Here is a 23,039-nt window from a genome sequence, read left to right on the forward strand (position 1 = left end):
GCGTAACCCCGCACACGCGCGTACACAGGGTCAACATGGCCGACATCGGGCTTCCACGAAACCCCTTCGAGTCCCACTCCGACAAGGGAAGCGAGCTAGCAGGAGAAACACTACAGCTGATCTCTGCGGCATCTGGGGAAATAGCGGGGAACCTCAGCAGCGCCGCCGGTGCAGTGTCTGTCACTAACCGTACCCTCACCTTCCCTGTAGCTGACGAGAGCGATCCACTTGCCCTTCTGTACTCGACACCGGCCCATAAGCCTTTGTCGCTGGCGCGGCGCACCTGCGGCACAGAGCCACTCTTCCAATACTATGTCTTGCGTGGGTACAAGGAAATCCTCAGTGAGTCAGAGACCCTGAAGGCAGCGAAGGCGGTGCAGGCGTGCCTGGAGGATGGGGACGCAGCAGCCGCGGGGAGCGGCATGGCAGCGGCCATGGTGCAGCGCCGCCTCAGTAGCTCCAAGAAGAGTGCGCCATCGCTGAATACCAGCACCATTGATAAGTGTCTCCTCAGCATTGCTGCCGCCGCCGCCCCTACCGCCGTCTCCGCCGCGGGCCTTGCGACAGACGGTGCCACCAACAGCGTCGTACCTCTGTATCTCCCCCTCCGCCCAACACAGGCGCTGGACGTCAGCTCCAGCTACTGCACCCAGCGAGCGGAGGAGATGCGCGCGGCAGCCGAGCAGGAGCGCAGCGAACGGCTGCGACTGGTACCTGAGGCGGCCGTCTACCTCGGTCGCTATTACCCAGAGGACAGCCATATCGTGGCCGACGTGCAGCTGCAGCTGGCAGAAGAAAACTGCGATCCTGTGGCGAATGCAGGAACGACTGCAAAGTTCAGCGTAAACAGCTCAAACCCTCCCTTTATCTTCAACGTCGCGGCAGTGGGCACATCAATGCTGGCGCGCAGTCCCGCTCTCGACTCCGTACCACTGCCAATACCAAACACCCCCGCCGGTGGCACTCGCTTCCTCTCCAGCCTCGGCCCCAGCCGTCACCTCACTGCCAAGGAGCCTGGTAGGCTCTCCGCACCATCAATCGCACCGCTGCTGCTTCGCACGCCGCAGGAGGCAGCCGTCACGATGCAGATGCAACAAGAGGGTCGTCATGTACTGGCAGACCAAATTGAGGAATCTTTCGTGAACGCATACCATCTCCGCGATCCAGCGGCGGCGCAGCGGCAGCGCGACCGCGAGTCGCTGTCGGTGCAGCGTCACTCCATGCAGGCAGCAGCGGCGCTGCGGGCCGGCACGGGATCTGCAGCCACAGCGAAGAAGCGCTCGATTTTGACCTCCTCGAAGAAACTCGGCGGCAAGGCGAGAAAGTTGACAGTGGCGCCTCCAAAACGTGAGGGCGGCGTGCCCGCGAACTTAGAGCTGTTCCGCACCTCGCTGCTTCTCGCATGCAGCGAGGACGGAGCCGTCACACTGGGTCAGCTACGCGTGCTGTTGGCAGGTGTCCCCTTTCACGTCGGTACCCTCACTTCAATCTCTGCGGCCGACTTGGCCAGCGTCGCTCAACGTCTCTTTCACATCATTCACAGCAGCACCCGTGCTTGCAACGCCGCAGACGCCACCGATTTGCTGCTTGCTTTCGCATCTGCCGCTACTGCCGGTTGTGGTGGTTCGTCGTCGCGGCTGGGAAATGCGCTGGGCGACAGCCTCGTGCCCACCGCAGCCCATGCCCCAGGGAACAGCCTCTCACGGGTCAGCAACGCTGGCATCGGCGCGCGACGTGGAGTAGGCGCGAGTGCGACTCTGACAACAGCGGGGCAAATGCGACTATCAACCGTGTCCACGCAGCTGCTTGCAAGCAACGCGAGTGTGATATCACCCATCATAGCTACAGCCGATGCCGGTGGCAGCACTTCCGGCGGAGCGCACACACCGAAAACGCCGTCGCTGATGGGTGGGACTGCGGCTTCATGCCATGAAGCATCAGGTGCTGGTAACGGTAGGAGGCAGTCGCTACATCACAGGCCCTCGGCAGACATGCATGATGAGTGGAAGTCCATCCTCGTTGTCGAGGTACTCGACGCGCTAGATGCGCTGCTGAACAGTGTCGAGACGAAGCGTGTCGTGCGCTGGGAATGCTTCAACGTGCTGGCGGCGGAGGGGAACGGGTACATCCACAAATCGCAGCTGGCGAAGCTGCGCCGGCATGCCTACCGCGACGGATCAGCGGCAGAAGAGCAGGCAGCCGTCACAGCGGCCATGGTGAAGGCCCTCAGCGACGTATTCGCAGTTGTTGCGACAGAGGAAGAGGCCGCCTACATCAAAGCGAACAAGAAAAGGAAAAAGAAGGGTGGCGCTGTGGCCCTGGCGGCACATCAGAGCTCGCCGATACCGTTAAACGTCATGCGCAAGTCACACATTGACTATGCGGTCTTCTGTCGCTTCTTCGATGAGATGCCGCTCATGTCGGCTGCCTTTGCGCATGTGTGGCTGCCGCTTCTCCTGAACGGGCGCCGGCACACCACAGCAGCGGGCGGCACGACAGTAAGCCCTTCGGATGCTGCCAAGTCTTCCATAGCATTGCCCGGGCGAGACTCTGTGACAGGAACAACGTCACTGTTGCCCCCTTCTCCTGGGTCATCGGCAGAAGCCCTAGATGACAAGGATGGAGAGGAGGCAAGTCCCAACGGTGGCCCACCGCCGTCCCAGTCGCAGCGGAGAGCAGCACCGGCCGCAGAGGACGACCCCAACGCGTCGCCGCTTGAGCTACTGGGCAGTACAGTGGATGCTCGGCAGGCGGCGGTGTGGCAGCTGGTGACGGACCGGCAGAAGCAGCTGCATCAGGCCTGCGATGCAGCAGAGAAGGAGAAACTAGCGTTGTTGCAGAGCGAACAAGGCAGTGGCAGAGCTGTCGCGGATTCGTAGAGTCTCGCGCTTCCCCTGCAAGAGGCCTCGTAAACCTACAAAAAAAAAAAAACAGCGCTGCTGCGCATCTGACGGAGAGGGCGGCGGATACTGCACGGTGTTCGCCTCTACCTACTCCCATCACATGCACACACAAGTGCATCAGTTTACCATCGTCCTTCTCCCCTACTCTCTCCCTCCCCCTCTGTCTGATCTTCCCTTAGATGTCCATCAGTGTGTGTGTGTGTGTTTGTGTCTGGTGCTGGCGGTGGCGGTGGTGATGGCCATGCGCTTCCCCTCCCCCTCCCCTCCCTCAGCCCTCCCTCATGATGTACAGCTGTAGAAAGTAAAGGCCTCAGTGTGTTTTCATGTCTGCTTGTCTATGGATGGGCGAGCCTGCGGGGTCATGTAAAGCACTGGCGTTTGGCCTTCCCCTCTCTCTTTCGTTTCTTCTCCCACACCCCTACCCGCTCTCTGAGCGTACAGGTGCGCCTCTGTGTCTCCTCTCTGTGCCTGCCTCGCCCTCACACGCATATGTGTCATCACGGGTACTTCGTTCTCTTTTCTATCTCTTTTTCCCTTTCCGCTGACCACCGCCATCTCCTCTCGCCAAAGCACCTCTTCCTGTCCGCTTCGCAGTGCAACGCTCCTTGTTGGCGCATGGAGAGAGAGAGAAGGAGAAGGAGAGACATGTGAGGCATGTGAGGCGGACGGGTGCTATGGGTTGGGTTAATGTGCTGTGCGGGTGACGTCGTTGATGACACGGTCACACACGGCCGTGCACGGGACACCGCCTTTACAGCGAAGCAGAGGAGAAAAACAAAGAGCGCCGAGAGAGAGCGTGGCCTCCTCCCATCCGTCACACTGTGTGTATGGGGTGGTGACGGGGGGCCGGAGGTTGGAGTGGGAAAGCACTGGGGGATGACACATGTTGTCACCGCGGTAGGTCATGAGCGTTGAGGCGGTAGGCACGGTACATGATGCACGTGTAGCTTTTCCCTCTCCCCTCCCCGCACCACCGCCCACCCATCGCTCGTTCCTCCCCCAGTTCACTTGCACTCTTACCCATCATCTCTTCCCGTCCTCCCCTCCCCCCCCCGCCCCACACACACACACGCTTTGCACAGGCAAAGGGTAGCAGCATAGCAGTAGAAGCCCTGTACGTGCACCCGCGTTGAGCGAATGCCCTACTACGAGAACCACCTGTACGGCCCTGCAGAGAGGACACCATCTCCACGGCAGCTGCGACTGCCAGTGGCAACAGAGTCGCCCATGCGTGCCGCTCGTTCTGAAGGGCCCCTCATCCCGACGGATGAGAACGACAACGATGCAGCGGAGTGGTTCATTCGACGCAATCGCCGTATACCCTCCCCGATTCTGTCACCGATCCCGACGAACCCGGCGTACTATTCGCACCATGAGGAGGACGACTACAACAGCAACCTTCAAGAAGGCGCCGGCGAGGCACAGCAGCGACGGTGGATGCGCGAGCGAGACTCGTCACGACATCCTCCGGTAGAGCCCGTAGTGGGCCACAATTTATCCTCAAATCCCCGCACAGAAGAGGCCTTTCTCAGCATTCCGCGAGCTGCGTCGTTGCTACAGACCCGGCAGGTGCAAGCCCCCTCTACGGGGCCTCGTGCGCGTGCTGAGGTGGAAGCGTTCACCGAAGACCAGCAGGACGCCGATGAGCACATGACTGAGGAAGGTCTTGTCTCCTCGCGGCCTTTCCCCACAGGTTGGGATGCGAGGGAGCGGCCATCCTTTGGTACCGCAGCGTACCGCAGTGCTGCAGACGAAGCTGACTACAGTGCCGAGCCCGTGGCGCGCCCACAGTGGCTGGCACACAACAGTGATGAATCCGCCCACCAATCACGTAGCGTGAGAAGTGCACGTAGATATGAGGATGAAGGCAGTGAAAGGTACCGCGCGCTCTGGGCTGGCCCCGAGCGTCAGGTGCCACGGAAGTCGTTGCCCGTCCGCTGCGCGCGGTGCGACTACCGTCTGCCAGAGGAGCTGATCGAGTACCTGCTGGAGACTTCGATGTACCATTCAGTTCCTCAGCCACATTGCCCAGAATGCGGCGCTCAACTCGCTCCCATCGCCCAGGCCACCTACGGCGACGGTGATGACAACGTCTATCACAGTGAACGGGAACCACCTCGACGGCGAGAGCGCCGCTCAAAGCGCGTGAATATGCCTCCGAAAGGCCCCTACGAAAGGCGAAGCATCTCCGCGGAATCAAGCAATACCGACATAGGTGTGATAGACGCCGTCAGCAGCTCCAATGGGGACTCAAGGCACGAATCGCAACTATCGCCGGGAGTGACGCCGCGGCCCTCCCACTCCAAGATCGAGCCCGAGAACCCCGCGCCTCTCCCACCGCCTCGCCAGCCTAAGGCGCCGATGCCACCGCCCCGATTCGGAGCGCCGGGTGGCACCGGATGGACTCCCCGAGAAACGCCTATCATTGTTCTCGCCAAGTCACCATACCTCACCCTTGATTCCTTGCCCCGTAGCCTTCATTCCGCCACAAAAGGAGTGACTCCTAGCAGTGACTGGCATCCAGGCGAGGAGGTCACTAGCGCCATCAGCCCAGGCAACATCGCTGTTCCGTGGGCAGTAGAGGGGTGTACGGCGTGCAGACGACAGGCCGGTGTGGGCCTCGCGGGACTTTTTTGCTGTGCCATGCCCTGCGTCCTCTTCCGCGAACGCAAGCAGCTACTCCTCCACACACCGAGCAGTCGCTATATCTGCTGCGCCGGTGCCTTCCCGTGCTGCGTTCCACCAGCGTCGCTGCGGCCTGAGTTGTACTACACGGTGGGACCCAATTACCTCTACAGCTCAGCCATGGACGCGGAAACCACCCGATACTTGGATAGCGTCGAGGACCCCACCACGGCAGCGTCGCAGCAGCGGCACCGGTATGACCTATACAGTGCGATCGACGATGAGGGCGAAGAGCAGGTGACTGCACTGCGCCTCGCCGGAGGAGGGCGGCCGCCACTCGCCGCCTTTCGATCCGTGACCGGGGTCACCTCTCCTGCCTTGCTCGTGAACCCGCAGACGGGCCTGCCGCTGGACGGCTGCTACTCAAAATTGGCTGACCACGGCGTCGACCGGCCGTTCGCCAACCGCGCCACCTCGCCGACGAGTGCGCCACCTGGCACGGGTTGCTGTGACTGCATCACCTGGATCGACAACACTTGTGTCTGCGACAAGACGCGTGGCTGTTGCCTCTACTGCACGCACCCCACTGCCTACTGCCTGGCCTGCCCTATGCTCTGTTTGTGCTGCGAGATGACGTGGTGCATGCCATGCGCTCTGTGGACAAATCGGCTCCTAATCCGTCAGCATTACCACCTCCTTCCCGACACCGCTATCGATGGAGGGGCTGTGTGCTGCTACAGGAGCTATCTGCAGTGCTGCACGCTCGCGTGCACGCAGGCGTACACTCCAACGATGGCCAGCGGCACTTCCACGCGTGTAGAAAGCACGGCTGCGGCCACCGCATCACCGACGTCCCTTTCGTGCTGGTTTCAGCTGACCATCACTGTCGCCGCGTGCTTGGCAGCTGTCTTCTGCTTGTGCCCCTGTGCGGCCTGCGGGCTAGCGCAGCAGCGAGATCAGATTCAGCGACTTGGATACCCGCTTGTCGTTCAAATTCCCTCAGAGACAGAGATGGCGTAGTAAGACGTTCTTCTCTCTCCCCACCCCCCACCCCCACACTCCCCATTCTCGTCCTCGTATGTGTCTGTGCTTCTACGCCTTTTTACTACACAGTCTTTGCGCCCCCCTTTTTGGGGTGTTTCCCTTGTTTGTACCTCATCTCCACTGTACGCCATCTGTTCGCTTCCTCCTCCCCACCCTGACCTCCTCCACACACATCACACACACACACACACACACGCCTCTCGTGCTGCGCGTCGTCGCCTCCGTGCACGAGTGCACGCCACCCGTGTGTCCGGCTTTGGCTGCTCCCCCCCTTTTTCGCTCGTCTTGCCTTTATCCCCTCTCTCTCTCTCTCCCCACCTCCACCAAGAGGATCGAAGCTGAGAAGGACACAACGTCATCCTTCCAGGGCGCATGTTGAAGACTGTAGCCTGAATCAATGTTACTCTAACTCTCTGCAGCCTGTGACCTGCCATGACCGCCCCCGTACCCTCTTCCCCACCACCGACTCCTTTTATTCACTCACACGCACGCACGCACGAGTGGCCCATCCTCCTTCGATATCGTACCGAAGCGGCAGCGCACCCGTGACACGCGCGCGCATCTGTCATTATAGAAAACTACATATACAAAGGGAGGAGGGGGAAAGGCGGGCGAGGAGGAGCGCGAGAAGGGGACTTCTCCACACACCAGCACGCCACGCACTTCCTTCGCTTCCTCCTCCCTCTCGACGCATGCACACGAACATCAACGCTTTCTGTATGCACCTCAATAGCGCTAGATTACGATAGATTGTCTCATCACCACTACCACAGTTCCCTCCTCATTCCTTGGAGACATCCATGCCAGGTACCTCGTCGCCACGACTTCCGTCGGAAGCGGAGTCGATCTCACGATCCCACTCACCACCGCCGCCGCCGAGCGTGTCCAGCACCACGCGCCGTCCACGCTCGCAAGGGGGCAACACAAGTTCAGAGAATCTGTTAGATATGCGTAACTCGGGCGGTACGGGCGGGGAGACAAGTAGCTTACGGCGCTCCAGTGCCCGTAGGAGCGAGCCGCTATCTTCTCGCTCCTACGAGCTACACTACCCCCACTCACTTGGTGCCACGCTCTCGTCTACTTCTCCGCAGCGCACGAGCCGACCTTTCAGCAGTGAAGCCAGTCGCCACAGCAGCAGTGGTGAACACGGTGGAGGGCGCTACAGTGCTACCGCCGCCGCCTCCGTCGCCCATTCTCCATCCTCGCCTATTTACTCGGCCGCTCGTCAACGTATGCGCAACAGTCGCAGCCGCAGCCCTACGCTCGTGATTGCTGAGGCCGAAGCAGTCCGCGCCGCCTGCGAGTTCTCGATTGACATTTATCGAAAACTGCATCAGCGCAAGTTCAAGTCTCTCCATGAAGAACTTGACTTCCTGCGAAAGGACTTTGTGGCCTCGCGCAAAACACTTGCCTTGCTTCACAAAGACAACATCCGCCTCGAGCAGGAGCTCATGTCGCGGGTGGTCGACATAGACGAGCTGCGGAGGAAGCTGGAAGACGCGCAACGGGAGGCCGAGCAGCAAACGCCGAGTCAGCGCGAGCGGGGCTGCGGCAGCGGCTCTGAGAAAGGGGACCTTGTTGACTGCAGACGATGCGGGGCGTCAAGTCTCTGGGCTGATGCGGACGATATGGGGGAGGTGCGCATGAACACCGCATCTGAGGGTGGCAAGGGTGGCCGGCAGCAGCAGCAGCCCAGAGACGCAGAGAAGGAAGTATCAGCGACGAAGGCGCCTTCACGGGAATCTGCCCTACGCACCAGCCTCCCTCTTTACGCGGCGAGTAGGCAACGGAAAAGTGGCACTGCCGCCATCAGCGGTGCGTCAGCGCGAGACCTCAATGATGCCAATCCCCAGCAGCTCATTTGCGATCTTCGCGCCAATCTGGCGCGTCGTGACACCGCGCTGAATGAGGTGCAGATGGAGCTCGGCGCACTCCAGCACATCCGCCAGCGACTGGAGGCGGAGGGGCATCGACTGCAGGACGAACTTTCGGAGGTAAAAAAGCAGCGAGATGCGCTGCAGGCCCAGCTGACAGCGCAGGAGGAACTGCACACAGCAACAGTCGCGCAAGCCAAGGGCTTCGAAGTACAGGTACAGCAGCTTACGAAAGAAAAGGAAGACGTGCAGCGTCGACTTACGACAGCGGAGCTGCTCTACGAGTACACCGGTTCTATGAGTGACGGTAAAACTTCTGGTGCTGCCTCTGGCATTGGTGGCGGCTATGCGCACGCGCAGGAGGAGGCGCTGCGAGAGCAGCTGCAGCTGTACCGGTCGAAGTGGCAGGCCGCAGAAGACCAGATGGAGCACCTGCACGAGCGGATCTCCCAGCTGCAGCGTCAGCTCGCCATTAGCCGCGCAGACGACGGGGTGACAGCGGGGCCGCTGAAGCCGGCAGCAAGCGAGCTGTGCGATGCCGTCCAGGCTGTTGTCCAGGAAGCGAAGTGCACTGCTGATATGGCGGCGCTTCGCCGGCAGCACCACGAGCAGCTGCAGCTGCACATTGAAGAGGCGCAGCGACTGCAGCGGCGACTTGAGCGAGCACAGGAGAACGCCTCCTTTCATGAAGACCAGCTGCGTCAGCAGCGACAAGACGATGCACGGCAGCACCACAGTGAGGTGCAGGCGCTACAGGCACAGCTCCGCACGGCGCAAGGCGAACTTGTGAAAGCCCAGGAAGACCGTGAGCATCTCGCGCGGCAGCTGCGCCGTTCAACGGAGCAGCAAACCACCGTTGAAGTACTGCGCAGTCAAGTCGAACAACTGAAGCAGCGACTCGGTGAAGTGGGGGCGGATCTGGCGCATGTGCGCGGAAGAGAGAAGCAGCTGACCCTGCAGGCCCAGCGCGAGCGGCTGGAGCGCGCCAAGGCCGAACACGATGCGGAGGCAGCGCAGGAGCTGCTGGAGCGTGAGAAGACGGAGGCACAGTACCTGAGAGAAGAACTAATAATCACCCGCGAGCAGCTCGGCATGCACGAGGCCACCGAGGTGTCAGGGACAGGCGCGACGCCAGCACCCCCGTCCCCCCCCTCCACACGCGCACCCGACGCCACCGACGCAGGAGACCCGCAGCACCGACGCATCGCACGCACTATCAGAGGCGCAGGGGATGCAGAGGGTGACGCGGTAGCTCTCTCGTCAGAGTTGAAGGGCTACGTCGGTCTCATGCGCCTGAACACGGCCTTGCAGCGGCGCATTGCGGAGCTGGAAGCGCAAGCTCTGACTCGCCACGGCAGCGGCAGCAGCGAGGGTGAAAGCACGAGCAGAAACGAAGGGGAGACGCAGCAAGCGCAGCCGACGGTTCCGGCAAGTGAGGAACTCGCATTGTCGAAAACGCCACCAGGTGACCTCTCTTCACCTCCAGCACTGGAGCAGCAGCAGGCGGCGCACCTTCAAGAAGAGCTTGCCAAAGCCTTACAGAGTCAGCATACCCTCATGGCAACCTGTGCCGAAGCAGAAAAAGAGCGACGTCAGCTGATCGAGGACAACCAGACGCTCGCTGACGGCCTCGAGCTGCTCGAGAGGCAGCTGCGCAAATACCGAGCGAAGCGAGCGCGCAAAGCGATCGCAAGGGACGCTAGCAGCTCCCGAGCTGAGGCACCGCCTTCCGCGCTAACGGCAGGTGCGAAGTCGCGCAAACACGCCGACGTGGAGGAGGAGTTGCCGACAAACCCCTGTCGATCCCATGACACACAACCACGTGAAAGTCGCGTGCGCAGTCGCCTGCAGACGGCCCGCGCTCAAGACCACAACGTCATTGTGCACCAAAGCACCGATGGGAAGGGGCAACAACCGCAGCCGCAGCAAGGGAATGAGAGGGTGACAACAGAGCAGAACCTATCCCCGGTGTGCACCGGCTGTCGAAGTAATTCCGGCCGCCCTGCTGCAACTGTGCGCATCACACGCTCAGCATCGGCTACGCCCTTTGCGGTCGCGTGTGGTGTCGCCGGAACTGGGGTGGCGGATTGCACTGGTGCTGTGTGCTGCCATTCCCCACCGTGCACAGTGGGATGGGTCGCTGAGATCAACCAAGGGCCCATGTTGTGGCCTCAGTCCCAGTTGTTCTTGTCGGCGTTGGCACCCTCTTCTCTTCCCCTCTCACCTTCGCAGTCTTCGCCACGCGAAACACACGGCGATGATACGGTGCCCCCGACTCCGGAGCAACGCACCAGCGCAAATGCGGCGCAGTGGCAGAAGCCAATCTCTCCGCCACCGCTTCACCCCTGTCGGTTCGTGCACGGGAGCATCTTACCTCCGGTGTACTACCCCTCTCTTGTGGAACGCAGCCGTGACTAGCTCGTTGCTCGGGACCCCCTCCGCTACCACCGCTACTACCAGTAAGGGGGAGGCGTGATTAAAAAGAGACGCTATAAGCGGTGCCACACGGGACTGCTTTGCTCATCCCTGCCCCCAGTCTTCACCCTCTCTCGCTCTCCCTCGGCACTATCACGGAGAGTTCCACTCTCAGTGTATGGGATTTACGCTTGTGGTACTGCCCCTCTGTGTTCCCCGGGGAAGTTCGGTCTGCGGATATGTGCGTGGCAGGGCCTCGTTCCGTCCGCGCGTAGGTGTCTGAGAAGAGGTACGCGAGTGTTCATCCGCCACCATCAATGGTACCGTGCGCAGCCGTCGGCTACACACACCTCCTCTCAGAGCGCGCTTTGCCTGCTAGAGCAGACGAACAGCGAACAAAGAATTAGGAGAGCGCATGCATGGTATACCTAGCGAGGATGAGTGAGGCGTACCGATCGACAACATCACCTCACTGCTGTCGGTGCTCGTGGAGAAGAAGAGGGGGGGGCGTGGAAGCACAGGGAGCTGTGCAACACGCGGTGTGATCTGTGCCTGTGCCTCAATCGGTGCTTTGGGGGTGAAGTCCCACCACCCCATCCTCTCCTGCCTCACATAGAGAGAGACGCATGTGTGTGCGTACGCGTATGCGTGTGCGTGTGCGGTGTGGTAAAGGAGGGGGGCGACCAACGGCACACAACCACCTGTACGTGGCTTGTTTTGCTACTTGTTGTTGCGCCCCTGAACCCTCTTGAGTCGGTGGCGGAAGGCGCATGCCAGGTCACACGCGAATCCACTTCGTCTCCCCCATAACCGCCTCTCCTTGCGACTGCCCTCAAGAGCTTCATCGCTGTCGCTGTCCCCATCACCGTACTCCCCTTCTCCCTCTAGCTACTCTCGCTTGCTCGTGTTGTTCATCGCCTCTTCCCGCACATTGCCCTACACACCTTCGCTGAGTCGTACCGCCAAGCTTGTTTCCTCTCTTCACCGCCACCATCCGCCAACACACTCTCCCCCTCCTCACTTAAAGAGGTGGCCACTCATGAAGGCGATGGGAACTCGACAGCTGTGCAGACGCAAGCCGCGTCTGCCACATGGCGCTTCATCTCTCCATGCTGACCAAGCCCACTGGCGTGGCCTGTCACGCACCACGACGGGTGCCGGTACTAGTGCAGAAGCCGCTCGCCCAGCCACGTCCCTCACCTCCTCACTCGTTTCTGTGTCACCCTCCTCCACCCTCGCTTGCCCTCGCCGCTTCTTCTGGAATCCCTTCGCGTCCGCCACTACAGGTGCCACCTCCGCGATGCATGGCTCCGTTGCGGAGCGAAATGCTGAGCAGCTTGCAAAGAGAGTGGAGAAGGTACACCATGACGCCGGCCTTGAAAATGAGCGGCTTCTTGGGGCATGTCTGGACCTGCTCGGGATGTGCAGCGGCAACGCGGCCGGATCACTGCCGTCCAACGTGCTCGATGAGGTTGCACGTGATCGCATCGGGGTGCTTGTTGACGTCCTCCTGCACGACCACCACCGCACCCCAGCAGAGCAGTTCGACCTTGTCTACACCGCTCTGTGCCTGCCAGCCGCGCAGCATCACCGGCAGGTGCAGCGGAGCCTGCTGGTGGTCCTCCGCTCCGTCGTCCCGGAGACGCTCTACCGCGTGTTCGAGAGCGTGGATCTCTTTCTGCTGCAGGATGACGAGCAGTCGCTGCGCCAGCGTGATGTGCTTATGAAATTCGTGCACGCGCTGCTTGGAGAACTCCATGTACCGGATGGTTTGGTGGAGGAGGAGGTTCTCTCCGTGTATGTGGAGAACATGAAGGCGGTGTTTCCGGTGCTCGCCACCTGTCCTGCATGGCAGGTGGTGGAGCGCGATGCCGTGACAATCGCTTTGAAGGCTAAGCTCTTCGCACTGCTCAGCCGCCTCTGCGCCGTGCTCGACGAGGACAAGACGGGCAAGGTGAAGCTGGCGGATCTGCGTTCCACAGCGGAGCGCGTCCTCAGGAAGGGCCAGGCATCGCGCCTGCTCGAAGGAGCACAAGCCGACAAGGACGGCAAGATTGCCTACCCACAGCTGGCAGCCTTGCTCACACGGCCACCTCTGAAGAAGCCGGCACCTGTGCAGTCTAGGTAAATGCTCGAAGAGGTGCAGCGGGCAGTGTAGGTGGAGCGCTAGTCACGGCGTATCGACGTCGTTAATGAAGGAATGAGACATCGTGGATGCAAAATCAACCTCGAGCTGATGGAAAGGGGCGTCCAAAAGGCCACCGAAGCGCCCAAGCACGATCAAACGGGTCGCCGAAGAAGCGGGGGAGAGTTGCATCGCTCGGCGCGCTTTCATCGCCCACCCCTCCCCTTCTCCCCCTGTGCAAGCACGACAGCATTCATGGCACCGCTCATGATCGAGAAAGGGGCTTCGCAAAACGCATGAACGAAATGGAACCGTCACTACGCGGAAAAGCACTCCTGTGCCAGCCACCCCACCTTTCCCCGCTTCCCATCGGCGCGCATGAGGTGCCACACACGTGCCAAGTACCATGGTGGATCTAGTGCATATACCACCTACCTCTCACCTCCCTCGCCCTCCATCCCTCTCTCTCTCTCCCTCCCTCTGTTCTCTCTGATTCCTCCAGTTATCGCTGTTTCTTTCGTCTAGTCTCTCTGTGCCTCGCAGTTACCGCCAATACCACCACCAGCAGGGCGCGACTGCGGCCCCCCTCCTCCTCCTCCTCCTCTCACATCACTCACACTCACAGGCGCAACTATACACATCCAAGGAGGCACCTTGCAAACGCTTCTTTTACTCTCTCACTCGAGGGAAAACGGGTATGCGCCGCAGTGCCGTACTTCGAAAGGCGCTTCCACTGCTTCGCCTCTCGACATGTGGGAGAGTCAACGAGGAGGGGCAGCCAGTCACCCAGCCCTTCATGGCATCTTCGCAGACGTGCACCAGCAGTGGCTGCCCAGCTCGCCGCTTTGACGAGTTAGATGTGAACACTCAACTTACCTCCTCACCTTCCCCCGCTGTGACGCGGGCGGTGACGTTGCTGTGTGGCAGCGTCGCTACCGCCAGATGGTCTTCAGGAACGCTGACGTGCGCCATGCGGTGGTGCACAGTGCCCTCGGCTGAGGCGTCTGCCTGCGATGTTAATGTGAAAAGGGATATCCTTGCCGGCGCTGGTCCAGCTGTAGGGCACGCCGATCGACCAGCAAGGACGAAGAAGTCCTCTAAGAAGACCTCCATAACATCGAGTCAAGCAACAACCACGAATCCACCGATCCCGCCGGTGCCGCCCACATCCAGCAGCAGCAGCAGTAGCTTCTCCTCCCCGCCACTTCCAAAGACTCAATGCACTGAGAGCCCAAAGACAGCCCCCCAGTCTGCAGGGGATGAATCCCGTGTGGCAGGTGGAGAGGGCAGCCGCGATGCGGTGGCCGGCAAAACAGAGGTAGGTATGCGCGAAGTAGGAAGTCATCTCGCGAAGGATGAGGCCGAAAACGCCACCGCCGTGGAAGGAGCAGGTGAGGACGATGACGACGGCATCGCCTTCTGCGAGGTTGCCTCAGCCGCGGAGCTTTTTGCGATGGATGAGGTCAAGCTGAACGCAGCAGAGATGAGTCACGCAGGAACCACCAAGAGCACGCACGACCACGCTGGGAAAGTTGGTGCCACAGAACGCGGCAGTACTTTATCTGCCTTCGCATTGCCCGCCAATCACGGTAGCAGTGGCAATGGCAGCGCTGCGGCCGACGTCGCGGAGTCGCTCTTGAGCGATCCGTTTCACGTGCCGAGCGTGGATGACGACGCGTTCGCACGAGATGGAGACCTACCGGCCTCGGCGGCAGCGAGCTACAGTGCTGTCACGAACTGTCAAAACCTCAACGAGAATGTGCTCTCTGCCGTAGATGTGCTGTGCGACGATTTGTTCCACTGCAAGGCATCCGTCCTGCACTCCTTCGCCCGAACGCGCTCCATTACCTCTCGTAACAAGGTGGAGGTGGTGCTGCGCCTCCTCGAGCAGGCCCACCGTGATGCCCACGGTGAGAGCAATGACCTCCGCGTCACGCGTCGCCTGCTAGGCGATGTCTTCGATGAAAACATTCGCACAAGCGGGCTGCGCACAGCGTGGACGAACAAGTCGCTGGAGGCGGCGCACATCGAAGAGGCGTGCGAGTCCCACCTTAGTTTTGACTTGCTCGCGAACTCGACGAAGTCGCTCATGGTGCGACGGCACGCGGGCGAGATCTCGCGTGTGCTGCGCAAGCTCACTCGAGTGTTTCAGCAAGAGCAAGAGCAGATCTCCCTCGCCGCAGTGGGTGGCGTGTTCCGCAATTACCGTGCCGTCGCCGAGGAGCTGGTACGGGAGCTGCCCGTGTGTGAGGTGCTCAGTCCCTTTGCAGGCTACCTGGTGAGCTATGTGCGCTACGGTGCCGTGAAGGAGATGCTGGCGCGGGCTGATGTGAACGAGCGCCTTGTCCAGCTGGGTGTAATTCATCCCACTGTCCAGGAGGTGGACGACAGTGCGCTGCTGCACCGCCTCATGGACCTCCTCGATCCTGCTGTGCATCAGGTCGAACGCCGAGCGGAGTGCTTTCGCCACGCGGAGCAGTCACGAGTGGTTGGGATGGAAAACGGCGACGTTATCGCGAGCACCATTCGCGCCTTCAGCGAGGTGTCTCACACCAAGTGGAACACACACGCAGCGCCGGACTGGGTGCACGACCTCGCGCGGCTGTTCTGCAGCTGGGAAATGATCCTCCGCACCGACCTACCACGGTTCGAGGAGGTGCCGCGGCACTTCTTTGACTGCATCCTCTCTGGTGTTGTCTGCCTCTACATCGCCCAGCGCGTGTACGGCAACTCGGTGGGGACGACCGTTGTGCCGCTGTACCAGCGCATGGCCATCAAAAAATCGCTTCGGCTGCACTTCAACAACGACGATAACACGGACAGCGCGTTGCGCGACATCATGTCCTACGTGCAGGCTGGCGCGACGGAGGCGCGCGGTGGCGTGCGAGGCGAATTTTTCGCTGGTGTCCTCTCGCAAATGCAAGGAGCCTTCCAGGACGCCCAAGAAGAGCGATCGACTCTGCATGAGGAGCGCGTCGCCGTCATCTTGAACGCCGTCTGCGATGTGGCGACGAACTGTACGCGCTCCGCCGGCCTCTTCAACTTGCTGGTGAAGCTCACAGAGGACCTCGCCTTCCACTTTCGCTTCCAGCACATTTACAGAAAGTTAAGTGCGCCCGATCGCGTCACGATCCGCACCAACGGGTCTATCCGGATGTCTCAGACACTCGAGTACTTCGAGAAGGAGCTGCACGTGACGCCCATCTCCACCAAGGCGGTCGGCTTCCTGGTGGTGCAGTTGCTGTATCTCTCGTTTCGCGGCGATGGCAGCAAGCGGCCGGTGCTCGAACGCTTTGCGAGCGTGACTGGGGCAACGGAGCTGGACATGGTCGGCCTCACTGAGATGGCGGCCACGTCAGTGCGCGACCTACACGTCGCCTTCCCCCCGCAGCTCTCCTACAACTCCTGGCTCAATGAGTCCGACACCCGCGAAAAGTCTGTGTACGGCGTGTTGCCGTCCGTTGCGGTCAAAGGGGCGGCGAATCAGGCGATGATTGTGTCACAAGCGCCGATGATGAAGGCGCTCGACGCCATCTCGCGTGTGCCGTGGCGCATCAACAAGTACATGCTGCACGTGCAGGAGGCGATTGTGCGCGAGGGCTTCGGGTTCGGCAAAATTCGGCCGGGCTTCTACCCTCTTCACTACTACTCCATGAGCGACGGCGACATCAAGTACCCGTCAGATCGCCGCCGCTCGGCGCTGCTAAACAGCAACGACAACGACGGCGACGACCTCGCGGCCGGTGACGTCTTCAATCTGCAGCAGCGGCGTCAGTGTACTCTGCAGCAGAGACAAGACTGGAAGGAGCTGTGCGAGCTGCGCAGTAGCCGCATCCACTACCTGCTTGGACTACGCCAGGCCCGCTCCATCGTGCAGTTCTCTCACATTTACTTCCCCAACAGCATGGACTTTCGCGGTCGCATGTACCCACTCCCAGGACGGCTGAATCACACCGGATCAGATCCGTTTCGTGGCCTGCTCGAGTACGCGGAGCCAAAGCCGCTGGGTGAGGTCGGGCTCTACTGGCTGAAGGTGCATCTGGCAAATAAGATGGGCATGAGCAAGCTCTCCTTTGACGAGCGAGTGCACTACGTCGACGAGCACATGGAGGACGTCGTGCAGAGCGCTGAGAACCCCCTAGCCGGCGATCGATGGTGGCAAGAAGCAAGCGAGCCGATTCAGTGCCTCATGGCGTGCAAGGAGGTGGCGGACGCGGCGAAGTGCTCACAGGGCGCAGAAAAGTTCCTTTCGCGGCTGCCTGTCGCCGTGGATGGTAGCTACAATGGTCTGCAGCACTACTCTGCCATTGGCCGCGACGCGTTCGGCGCGAAACTGGTGAACTTGGTGCCAAGCGAGCGCCCCGCCGACGCCTACACGGGCATCCTGAAGGAGATGCTCAAGTCCATCTGCATCGACGCCGACCGCGATCACCAGGTGGCGCAGCGGTGTCTCGGCACCGGCAGAGGCCAGGACAAAGATCACATAAAGCGCAAGACGATCAAGCGCCCCATAATGACGCAGGTATACGGTGTCACCAGCTACGGCATGTCCGAGCAGATCCTTGATGAGCTTGTGAAGCAGAACAAAAGCCACGGCCTGTGGACGCACACGGATATGAAGGAGATGGCGGCGTACCTGCGTGACAAGGTGCTCGAGTCGCTCGGGGTTACGTTCCGCGAGACCCAAAACTGCCGTAGATGGATTAGTGAGGTAGCCGCGCTGCTCTGGAAGGTGCAGCCGGCTGAACTGCGCAATGCTCTGTGCTGGACTACCCCGCTCGGCCTTGTTGTTCGGCAGCCCTACAAGGTTCGGAACGAGTGCTCCCTGTTCACCCCCCACGGCTACAGCAGGGTACCTGGCGACTCCGTCGCCCCCGCGAGTCGCAAGCAGCTGACAGCCATTGCGCCAAATCTGATTCACTCGCTTGATGCGACGCACCTCGCCATGACTGCACTGGAGATGCAGCACCAAGGGCTCTCCATGATGGCGGTGCACGACTCTTACTGGACGTACGCGTGCGATATGCCGAAGTTGTCGCAGGTGCTGCGAGAGCAGTTTGTGAACCTGTACTCCAAGTACGATCCCCTGTGGGAGCTGAAGGAGCAGTGGGAAGAGACGTACTTCATGGATCTGCGGCGACACGGCGTGAAGCTGCCAGACCCACCCAAGCGCGGCGATCTCGATCTGAATGTGGTCCTTAACTCGCCATACTTTTTCTCGTAGGCGTCACACCAAACGCGCGTGTGCTCGTCTGCTTTGCGTCCTTCTACGTTTTCTCGCGTGTGTGTGTGTGTGAGTGTGTGTGTTCCGTTGATGTTCCGTGTCTCTGTTGCTTCCTGTGCTCCTCCCTCCTCCGGCCCCCTCATCGACCTCTCGCCTCCCCCTGGTGCGCATTGCAGAGCCTCAGATGGCATAGAAGATACAGAGAGAAGCGAGAGACGCACAAGTGGGGATAAGTAGTGAGACAGGCACAGCGGGATGGGTTGGCGGTTTGGAGAGGTCAGCATTCGCGCGACTGCCTCTGTGCTATCCACTGCAGGCAACCCAAACAGGTGCGGTGATTTTGCATGTGTACCGCTTTCCTCTCTCCCTCTCGCATAGAAACGGGAGGCGTGGTGGTGATGATCGGCTGATCACCGTCCTCATCGTCGCCGCCGCCGCTATCTTCTTCACAAGCTGAAGGTTGTGTGTGTGTGTGTGTGGTTGGGTGGGTGGGTGGGTGGATGGGTGGGTGCGTGTGTCGTGGTTGTGTGGTCTTGTTGAGTTCTTTCTGCCTCTCTGGGAGTAGAGGCTCTTTCCTTCCTGCCGTCTCTCTGGTGGCTGCGCCTGTGTTTGATTCTGCGTCTGTCTAGAGCCCCCCCTTTCTCTTTCAGCTCGCCGGCCCAGTGATAAAGCTGCCAGACGCAACACCAAGAAGGAGCGCGAACTATAGGGAGTGGCGTGGAGGGGTGGTTACTTGGGAAGGGTGCGCAAGGTGTTGTCTGCTCTGGCATCCTCTCCTCTCTCTCTCCTGTCATTCGCCGCCCCTTTGTGCACTCTCTCCCTCCCGCTATGGAATGCGTCGGAAGATCAGACCTCGTGCTGTGAAGCGCGATGCAGCGGTGCTCCTTCCCCACTTGCGAAGCCGATTCACCACCCTCCCTCTCCCTCCGTCCTCTCTTTCCTCTCCCTTACGAGCTGCCTCGCCTCTCCGGCTCTTTCGCGGCAAACACACACTTAAATGGATCGGATACGCGCCCACCCCCGTTTCATCCCTACCGCGTTCTTCTCCGCGCATCGTACGCTCTGAGAAATAACTAACAATGTACTCCAGTGTAGCATCTAAGGGTACGGCGGCGCCACCGTCTCGCGTGCCACGGAAAGCCCTCGCACCCCTGCGCCGCAGTGGCATCACTCACCTTTCCAGTCCCAACTACGCTCAACCTGCGGCATCCGCATCCGCGAGTCCGCTGTTGTTTACCTCCACTGCCTCAGTTGCCCACCCAGCAGCAGGCACCCGCAGGTCGTCGGCGTTGTCCACAGGGCATTGCAGCTCTCACACTTTGGAGGGTTCAACGTTGCAGGCGCAAATGGCCGCTTCTGCGCGTTGCGCAAGTCGCTCCCCGTCACCGCAGGCTCTAGATCCTTATCCAGCTAGCATCAGGAGCCCGACATTGCATAGACGCCCTCGGCGTACCTTAACTGCGTTCGGTAACGGTAGTACCGGTGAAGATGTATCCAGCAGCCCATCCTGGGGTCATCATGTGGCAGCGGTGTGCCATCGACTACAACATACCGTGCATGAAGCTGAGCAGATACTGATGCCCGTCACCGCCTCTGCTGCTACGGCATCATCTAGCGTTCCTCTCAACTGCAACAGTAGTGATAGGTTCACGTGCACGCTGGTGCAGGCCATGGATGCACTGCAACGGTACCGCACTGGCTGTATGGCAGCCATGCTGGAGTTGGATTATCTGCAGGAGCACCATTTCTCAGTCTCTTCAGGGGCTCCTCTGGCCGGAGAGACAGAGGAGCCCACGACCCTCTGCTCTCCGATTCGGTCCGCGCGCCGAAGCGCGGCCAACGAGGTGGACAAGGCTGGCACTTTAACATCCAGCCCCATTGACGCGGCGCAGCTTCACCACCGATACCGCGTCATGAGAGCGCGTCTCGCCGAGACCCTAGCGGGGCAGTCAGCGTACATGCAGGAGATTACGCTTCAGCAGCAGCTCCGCGAGCGCGAAGGGGTCATGGGTGAGTACATGTGGAGTACGCGGCTTCTTGTGGAGCAGGAATCGGCAGAGCGCGCACACCTCGCCTCATTGTGGGCTTATTTTATTGCGTCTGCACCGGAGCGGTGGACTGCATCCAAAGCACGTGCCGGCACTGGGCTCAAATCTTCGGCAGCGGTGCGTGTGCCGCAAATCCCCGCCACAGCCGTGCCGCCTCCGCCAGAGGAAGCGAAAGACGCCTCCTACGCTGTCGCAGCCCCGCTGCCGCAGCCGTCCACATACGGCGGCGACGAGGCAGCTCGTCTGGTGGAGCAGAACAAAGCGCTGCTGCGAGATCTCTATCACTCGAAAGAGCGCACATGTGTGCTGCTTCACGAGCAGCAGAAGGGCCTACAAGAAGCGCAAGAGTGTGCGTTGGCTCAACTCATTGCCCGCCACGATGCCGAGAAGGCTGCGCTGGAGACACGTGTGTACGCGGCGCAGGCGGCGGCGGCTCAATCGCAACACCGCCTCACCGAGGTGAAGGAGGAGCTCGCAGCTGTGCAGTCTTCCAGGCGCGAGACGCAACGGTGCACCGGATTGACCTATGACGGCATGCACCAACAGCTCAAGGACACAACGAAGAAGATGTGGCAACTTCAACTTGTGAACGATCACCTCGATGCAAAGGTGCGGGTGTTGGAGAGGGAGCTGGAGGAGATGCGACTCAGTCGGTCGCCGGTAAGAAGACGTCAAGGAGGCAACGAGACGCTCTTTTCTGCGGTAGAACAGGCAAGCAGGTCGGCGTCGCGCTCGACCACCGGGGCAGTGCACCCGAGCAATGGCTGCTCCAGCAGTCACGGTACTGGCCGCAGCAGCGGTGTAAACAATGCCCACTACGAGCGGCCGTTCGCGTTGTCACGTCGTGCAAGCACAGACAGCGCGGCAGGTCATGGTTGCAGGGATGTCAATTCTCATCTTGTGGGCCCTGGCGTCTGGACTGCGTACGAGGAGCGCAGCAGCCTCTTGACGCGCGCGACGCCAGTGATGCAGCACGAAAATTCATCTCTGCGTCCACCCATCACTCACGTGACCTACCCGCACGGATCCTCTCTGGCGGCCGTTTCTGCCACCTCGATAACTACCGGCACCGACATGAATGTCTCACATATGAGTGAGGGCGGCACCGCGCACGCGCCGCGGTTGTGCACGCATCAGCGGAATTTCCCGTCGGCCACCCGTGCGGCGGGGGATGGCGACAACGACAGCACCAGTAGCGGACGACATCGACGCTTTGAGCGCACGGTGTCGCCGCCTCGCCAGCTCTCGCTCGACCGCACCCCTATACCGCAACCCTCTGTGGCCTACCCACCATATGCCGAGGAGGCTGAAACAGACAACGAGTTTGATTCGATCGCCTACGATGACCCATCACGGGGGGAGCAGAATGCAGTAAAGCGCTACCCCACTGCGTCAGCGCAGACAAATGTGGCTGAGTCTCTCCGCAGCGCGATTCCCCGCCCCCCGGGGGGCCCCGCAACCATTTCGACCCACTCGCAACCTTCGTCCGACGCCAAGTGTGATGGGTGGTACCCACCGCCTCTGGCGGTTCCGCACGGCTTGGACAGCTTGAAGAGTGGCGAGGGCACAGCCAACAAGACACACGTCGTCGTCGCAGAAGGAGAGGAAGGGGAGCTGCAGCCGTCGTTAGCGTCGTTGTGCTCTTCGCCGACAGTGTCCAACTCACGTGCCAGGCTGGAGGCCCTGCGTCGCGATATCCTCCGACACGCCGAGCAGCTGGAGCAGGAGGTGCAGGCAGTGACCTCCCGTTACGAGGCAGCGCGACGACAGCGGCGTCGCGAGAGGGAAACGCTGCGCGTGAACGTGTCCGTGCACAGCGCCAGCAACAGCCCATCCACCTCTGAGCCGCGCGATGACGAAGGTCGACAGACGGTGGTGGTCAACGTTGTCGACGCCGACTCTGAGGCGCTCAACCGCGCCCTTGAGGTGCTCCACATTGAGCAGCAGGAGGACGACGATGAACTCGAGCACTACTACGCCGATGTAAACCAGAAACGGCTGAAGCTGGAGCGGTGCCTGTGCTCCATTGAGGACAAGCTGGCCGCCCTTCTATGAGAAACATTTGTTTTTCTCGGTCGTACCACGTTCCCTGATGACGCACGCCGCCTCAGTGTCTGGCATCTCAGGTCCCAGTGCCCCCACTCCGCGTTGCGAGGCCAAGTAGCCCCCCTCCCCCTGGTGCCTGCGGGGCGGGGCGTCAGAGCGGTGCATCTCTCCCGACGCCGGCGGTCAGGTCCCGCATGGCGCGGGGGATGCGCGGGATGGCGGTCGTGAGGCGGGGGCAGGTGGGCTGTGACGCAGGCGCTGTGCCGGGATGCCTGGGTTGGCGCAGTGCTGTGGCGTGTGTGTGTCTGGCGCTGCGCCGTTCCGGGTGATGGGCCTGGGGTTGAGTAGAGCTGAACTCGTATGGGTGCGAAGAGAGACGTTGGGAAGAGTGACAGGGAAATCCCACCCGACTCTCCCGTACCTCCTGACCTCACAAAATCATCTTCGCTGCGCGTGCGTCAGTGGAGGACTGTGTGGCTCTTATTCCCTCCTCGCCACGACCACGTCTTCGCATTCCCTCTCTTTTTGCCTCTCCTGTCAGCGTATGTGCGGGGGCACATGAAGGAGTGGATGCAATCACCTCCACTCCTCAGTGCTTTGCTCCGTATTCCAATCCCTCTCTTGCTCTCTTTCGGACTTACTCCGTGGCCCTGTCACCCTCTTCAATCCAAACGCGCGCGCCACCCCCCCCCCCTCCTCCCTCCCACCACACACACACACACACACTACACGCCA

The 23,039-nt window shown here is 60.9% G+C and overlaps 6 protein-coding genes across 6 annotated transcripts, besides 1 other annotated feature; all 6 read left to right on the plus strand.

Moving 5' to 3' along the window:
• Positions 1-35: 35 nt before the first annotated feature.
• LPMP_241100 (hypothetical protein) lies at positions 36-2,879 on the plus strand (the record flags this gene model as incomplete). Its single annotated transcript, XM_010701148.1, has 1 exon — positions 36-2,879. The coding sequence occupies one exon, from the start codon at positions 36-38 to the stop codon at positions 2,877-2,879; it is 2,844 nt and encodes a 947-aa protein (XP_010699450.1).
• Positions 2,880-4,040: 1,161 nt separating this feature from the next.
• LPMP_241110 (hypothetical protein) lies at positions 4,041-6,548 on the plus strand (the record flags this gene model as incomplete). The annotated part of the gene is made up of 1 exon (XM_010701149.1): positions 4,041-6,548. One exon carries the CDS (start codon positions 4,041-4,043, stop codon positions 6,546-6,548), a length of 2,508 nt encoding a protein of 835 aa, XP_010699451.1.
• A 1,256-nt stretch (positions 6,549-7,804) lies between these two features.
• On the plus strand, positions 7,805-10,864 carry LPMP_241120 (actin-interacting protein-like protein; the record flags this gene model as incomplete). The annotated part of the gene is made up of 1 exon (XM_010701150.1): positions 7,805-10,864. The coding sequence occupies one exon, from the start codon at positions 7,805-7,807 to the stop codon at positions 10,862-10,864; it is 3,060 nt and encodes a 1,019-aa protein (XP_010699452.1).
• Positions 10,865-11,909: 1,045 nt separating this feature from the next.
• LPMP_241130 (hypothetical protein) lies at positions 11,910-12,989 on the plus strand (the record flags this gene model as incomplete). The annotated part of the gene is made up of 1 exon (XM_010701151.1): positions 11,910-12,989. One exon carries the CDS (start codon positions 11,910-11,912, stop codon positions 12,987-12,989), a length of 1,080 nt encoding a protein of 359 aa, XP_010699453.1.
• Positions 12,990-14,310: 1,321 nt separating this feature from the next.
• On the plus strand, positions 14,311-18,210 carry LPMP_241140 (mitochondrial DNA-directed RNA polymerase, putative; the record flags this gene model as incomplete). Its single annotated transcript, XM_010701152.1, has 1 exon — positions 14,311-18,210. The coding sequence occupies one exon, from the start codon at positions 14,311-14,313 to the stop codon at positions 18,208-18,210; it is 3,900 nt and encodes a 1,299-aa protein (XP_010699454.1).
• A 1,670-nt stretch (positions 18,211-19,880) lies between these two features.
• LPMP_241150 (hypothetical protein) lies at positions 19,881-22,313 on the plus strand (the record flags this gene model as incomplete). Its single annotated transcript, XM_010701153.1, has 1 exon — positions 19,881-22,313. The coding sequence occupies one exon, from the start codon at positions 19,881-19,883 to the stop codon at positions 22,311-22,313; it is 2,433 nt and encodes an 810-aa protein (XP_010699455.1).
• Positions 22,314-22,361: 48 nt separating this feature from the next.
• Positions 22,362-22,661: a repeat region.
• Positions 22,662-23,039: the final 378 nt, after the last annotated feature.

Source organism: Leishmania panamensis, assembly GCF_000755165.1.
Source record: "Leishmania panamensis strain MHOM/PA/94/PSC-1 chromosome 24 sequence".
Classification (NCBI taxonomy): Eukaryota; Euglenozoa; class Kinetoplastea; order Trypanosomatida; family Trypanosomatidae; genus Leishmania; species Leishmania panamensis.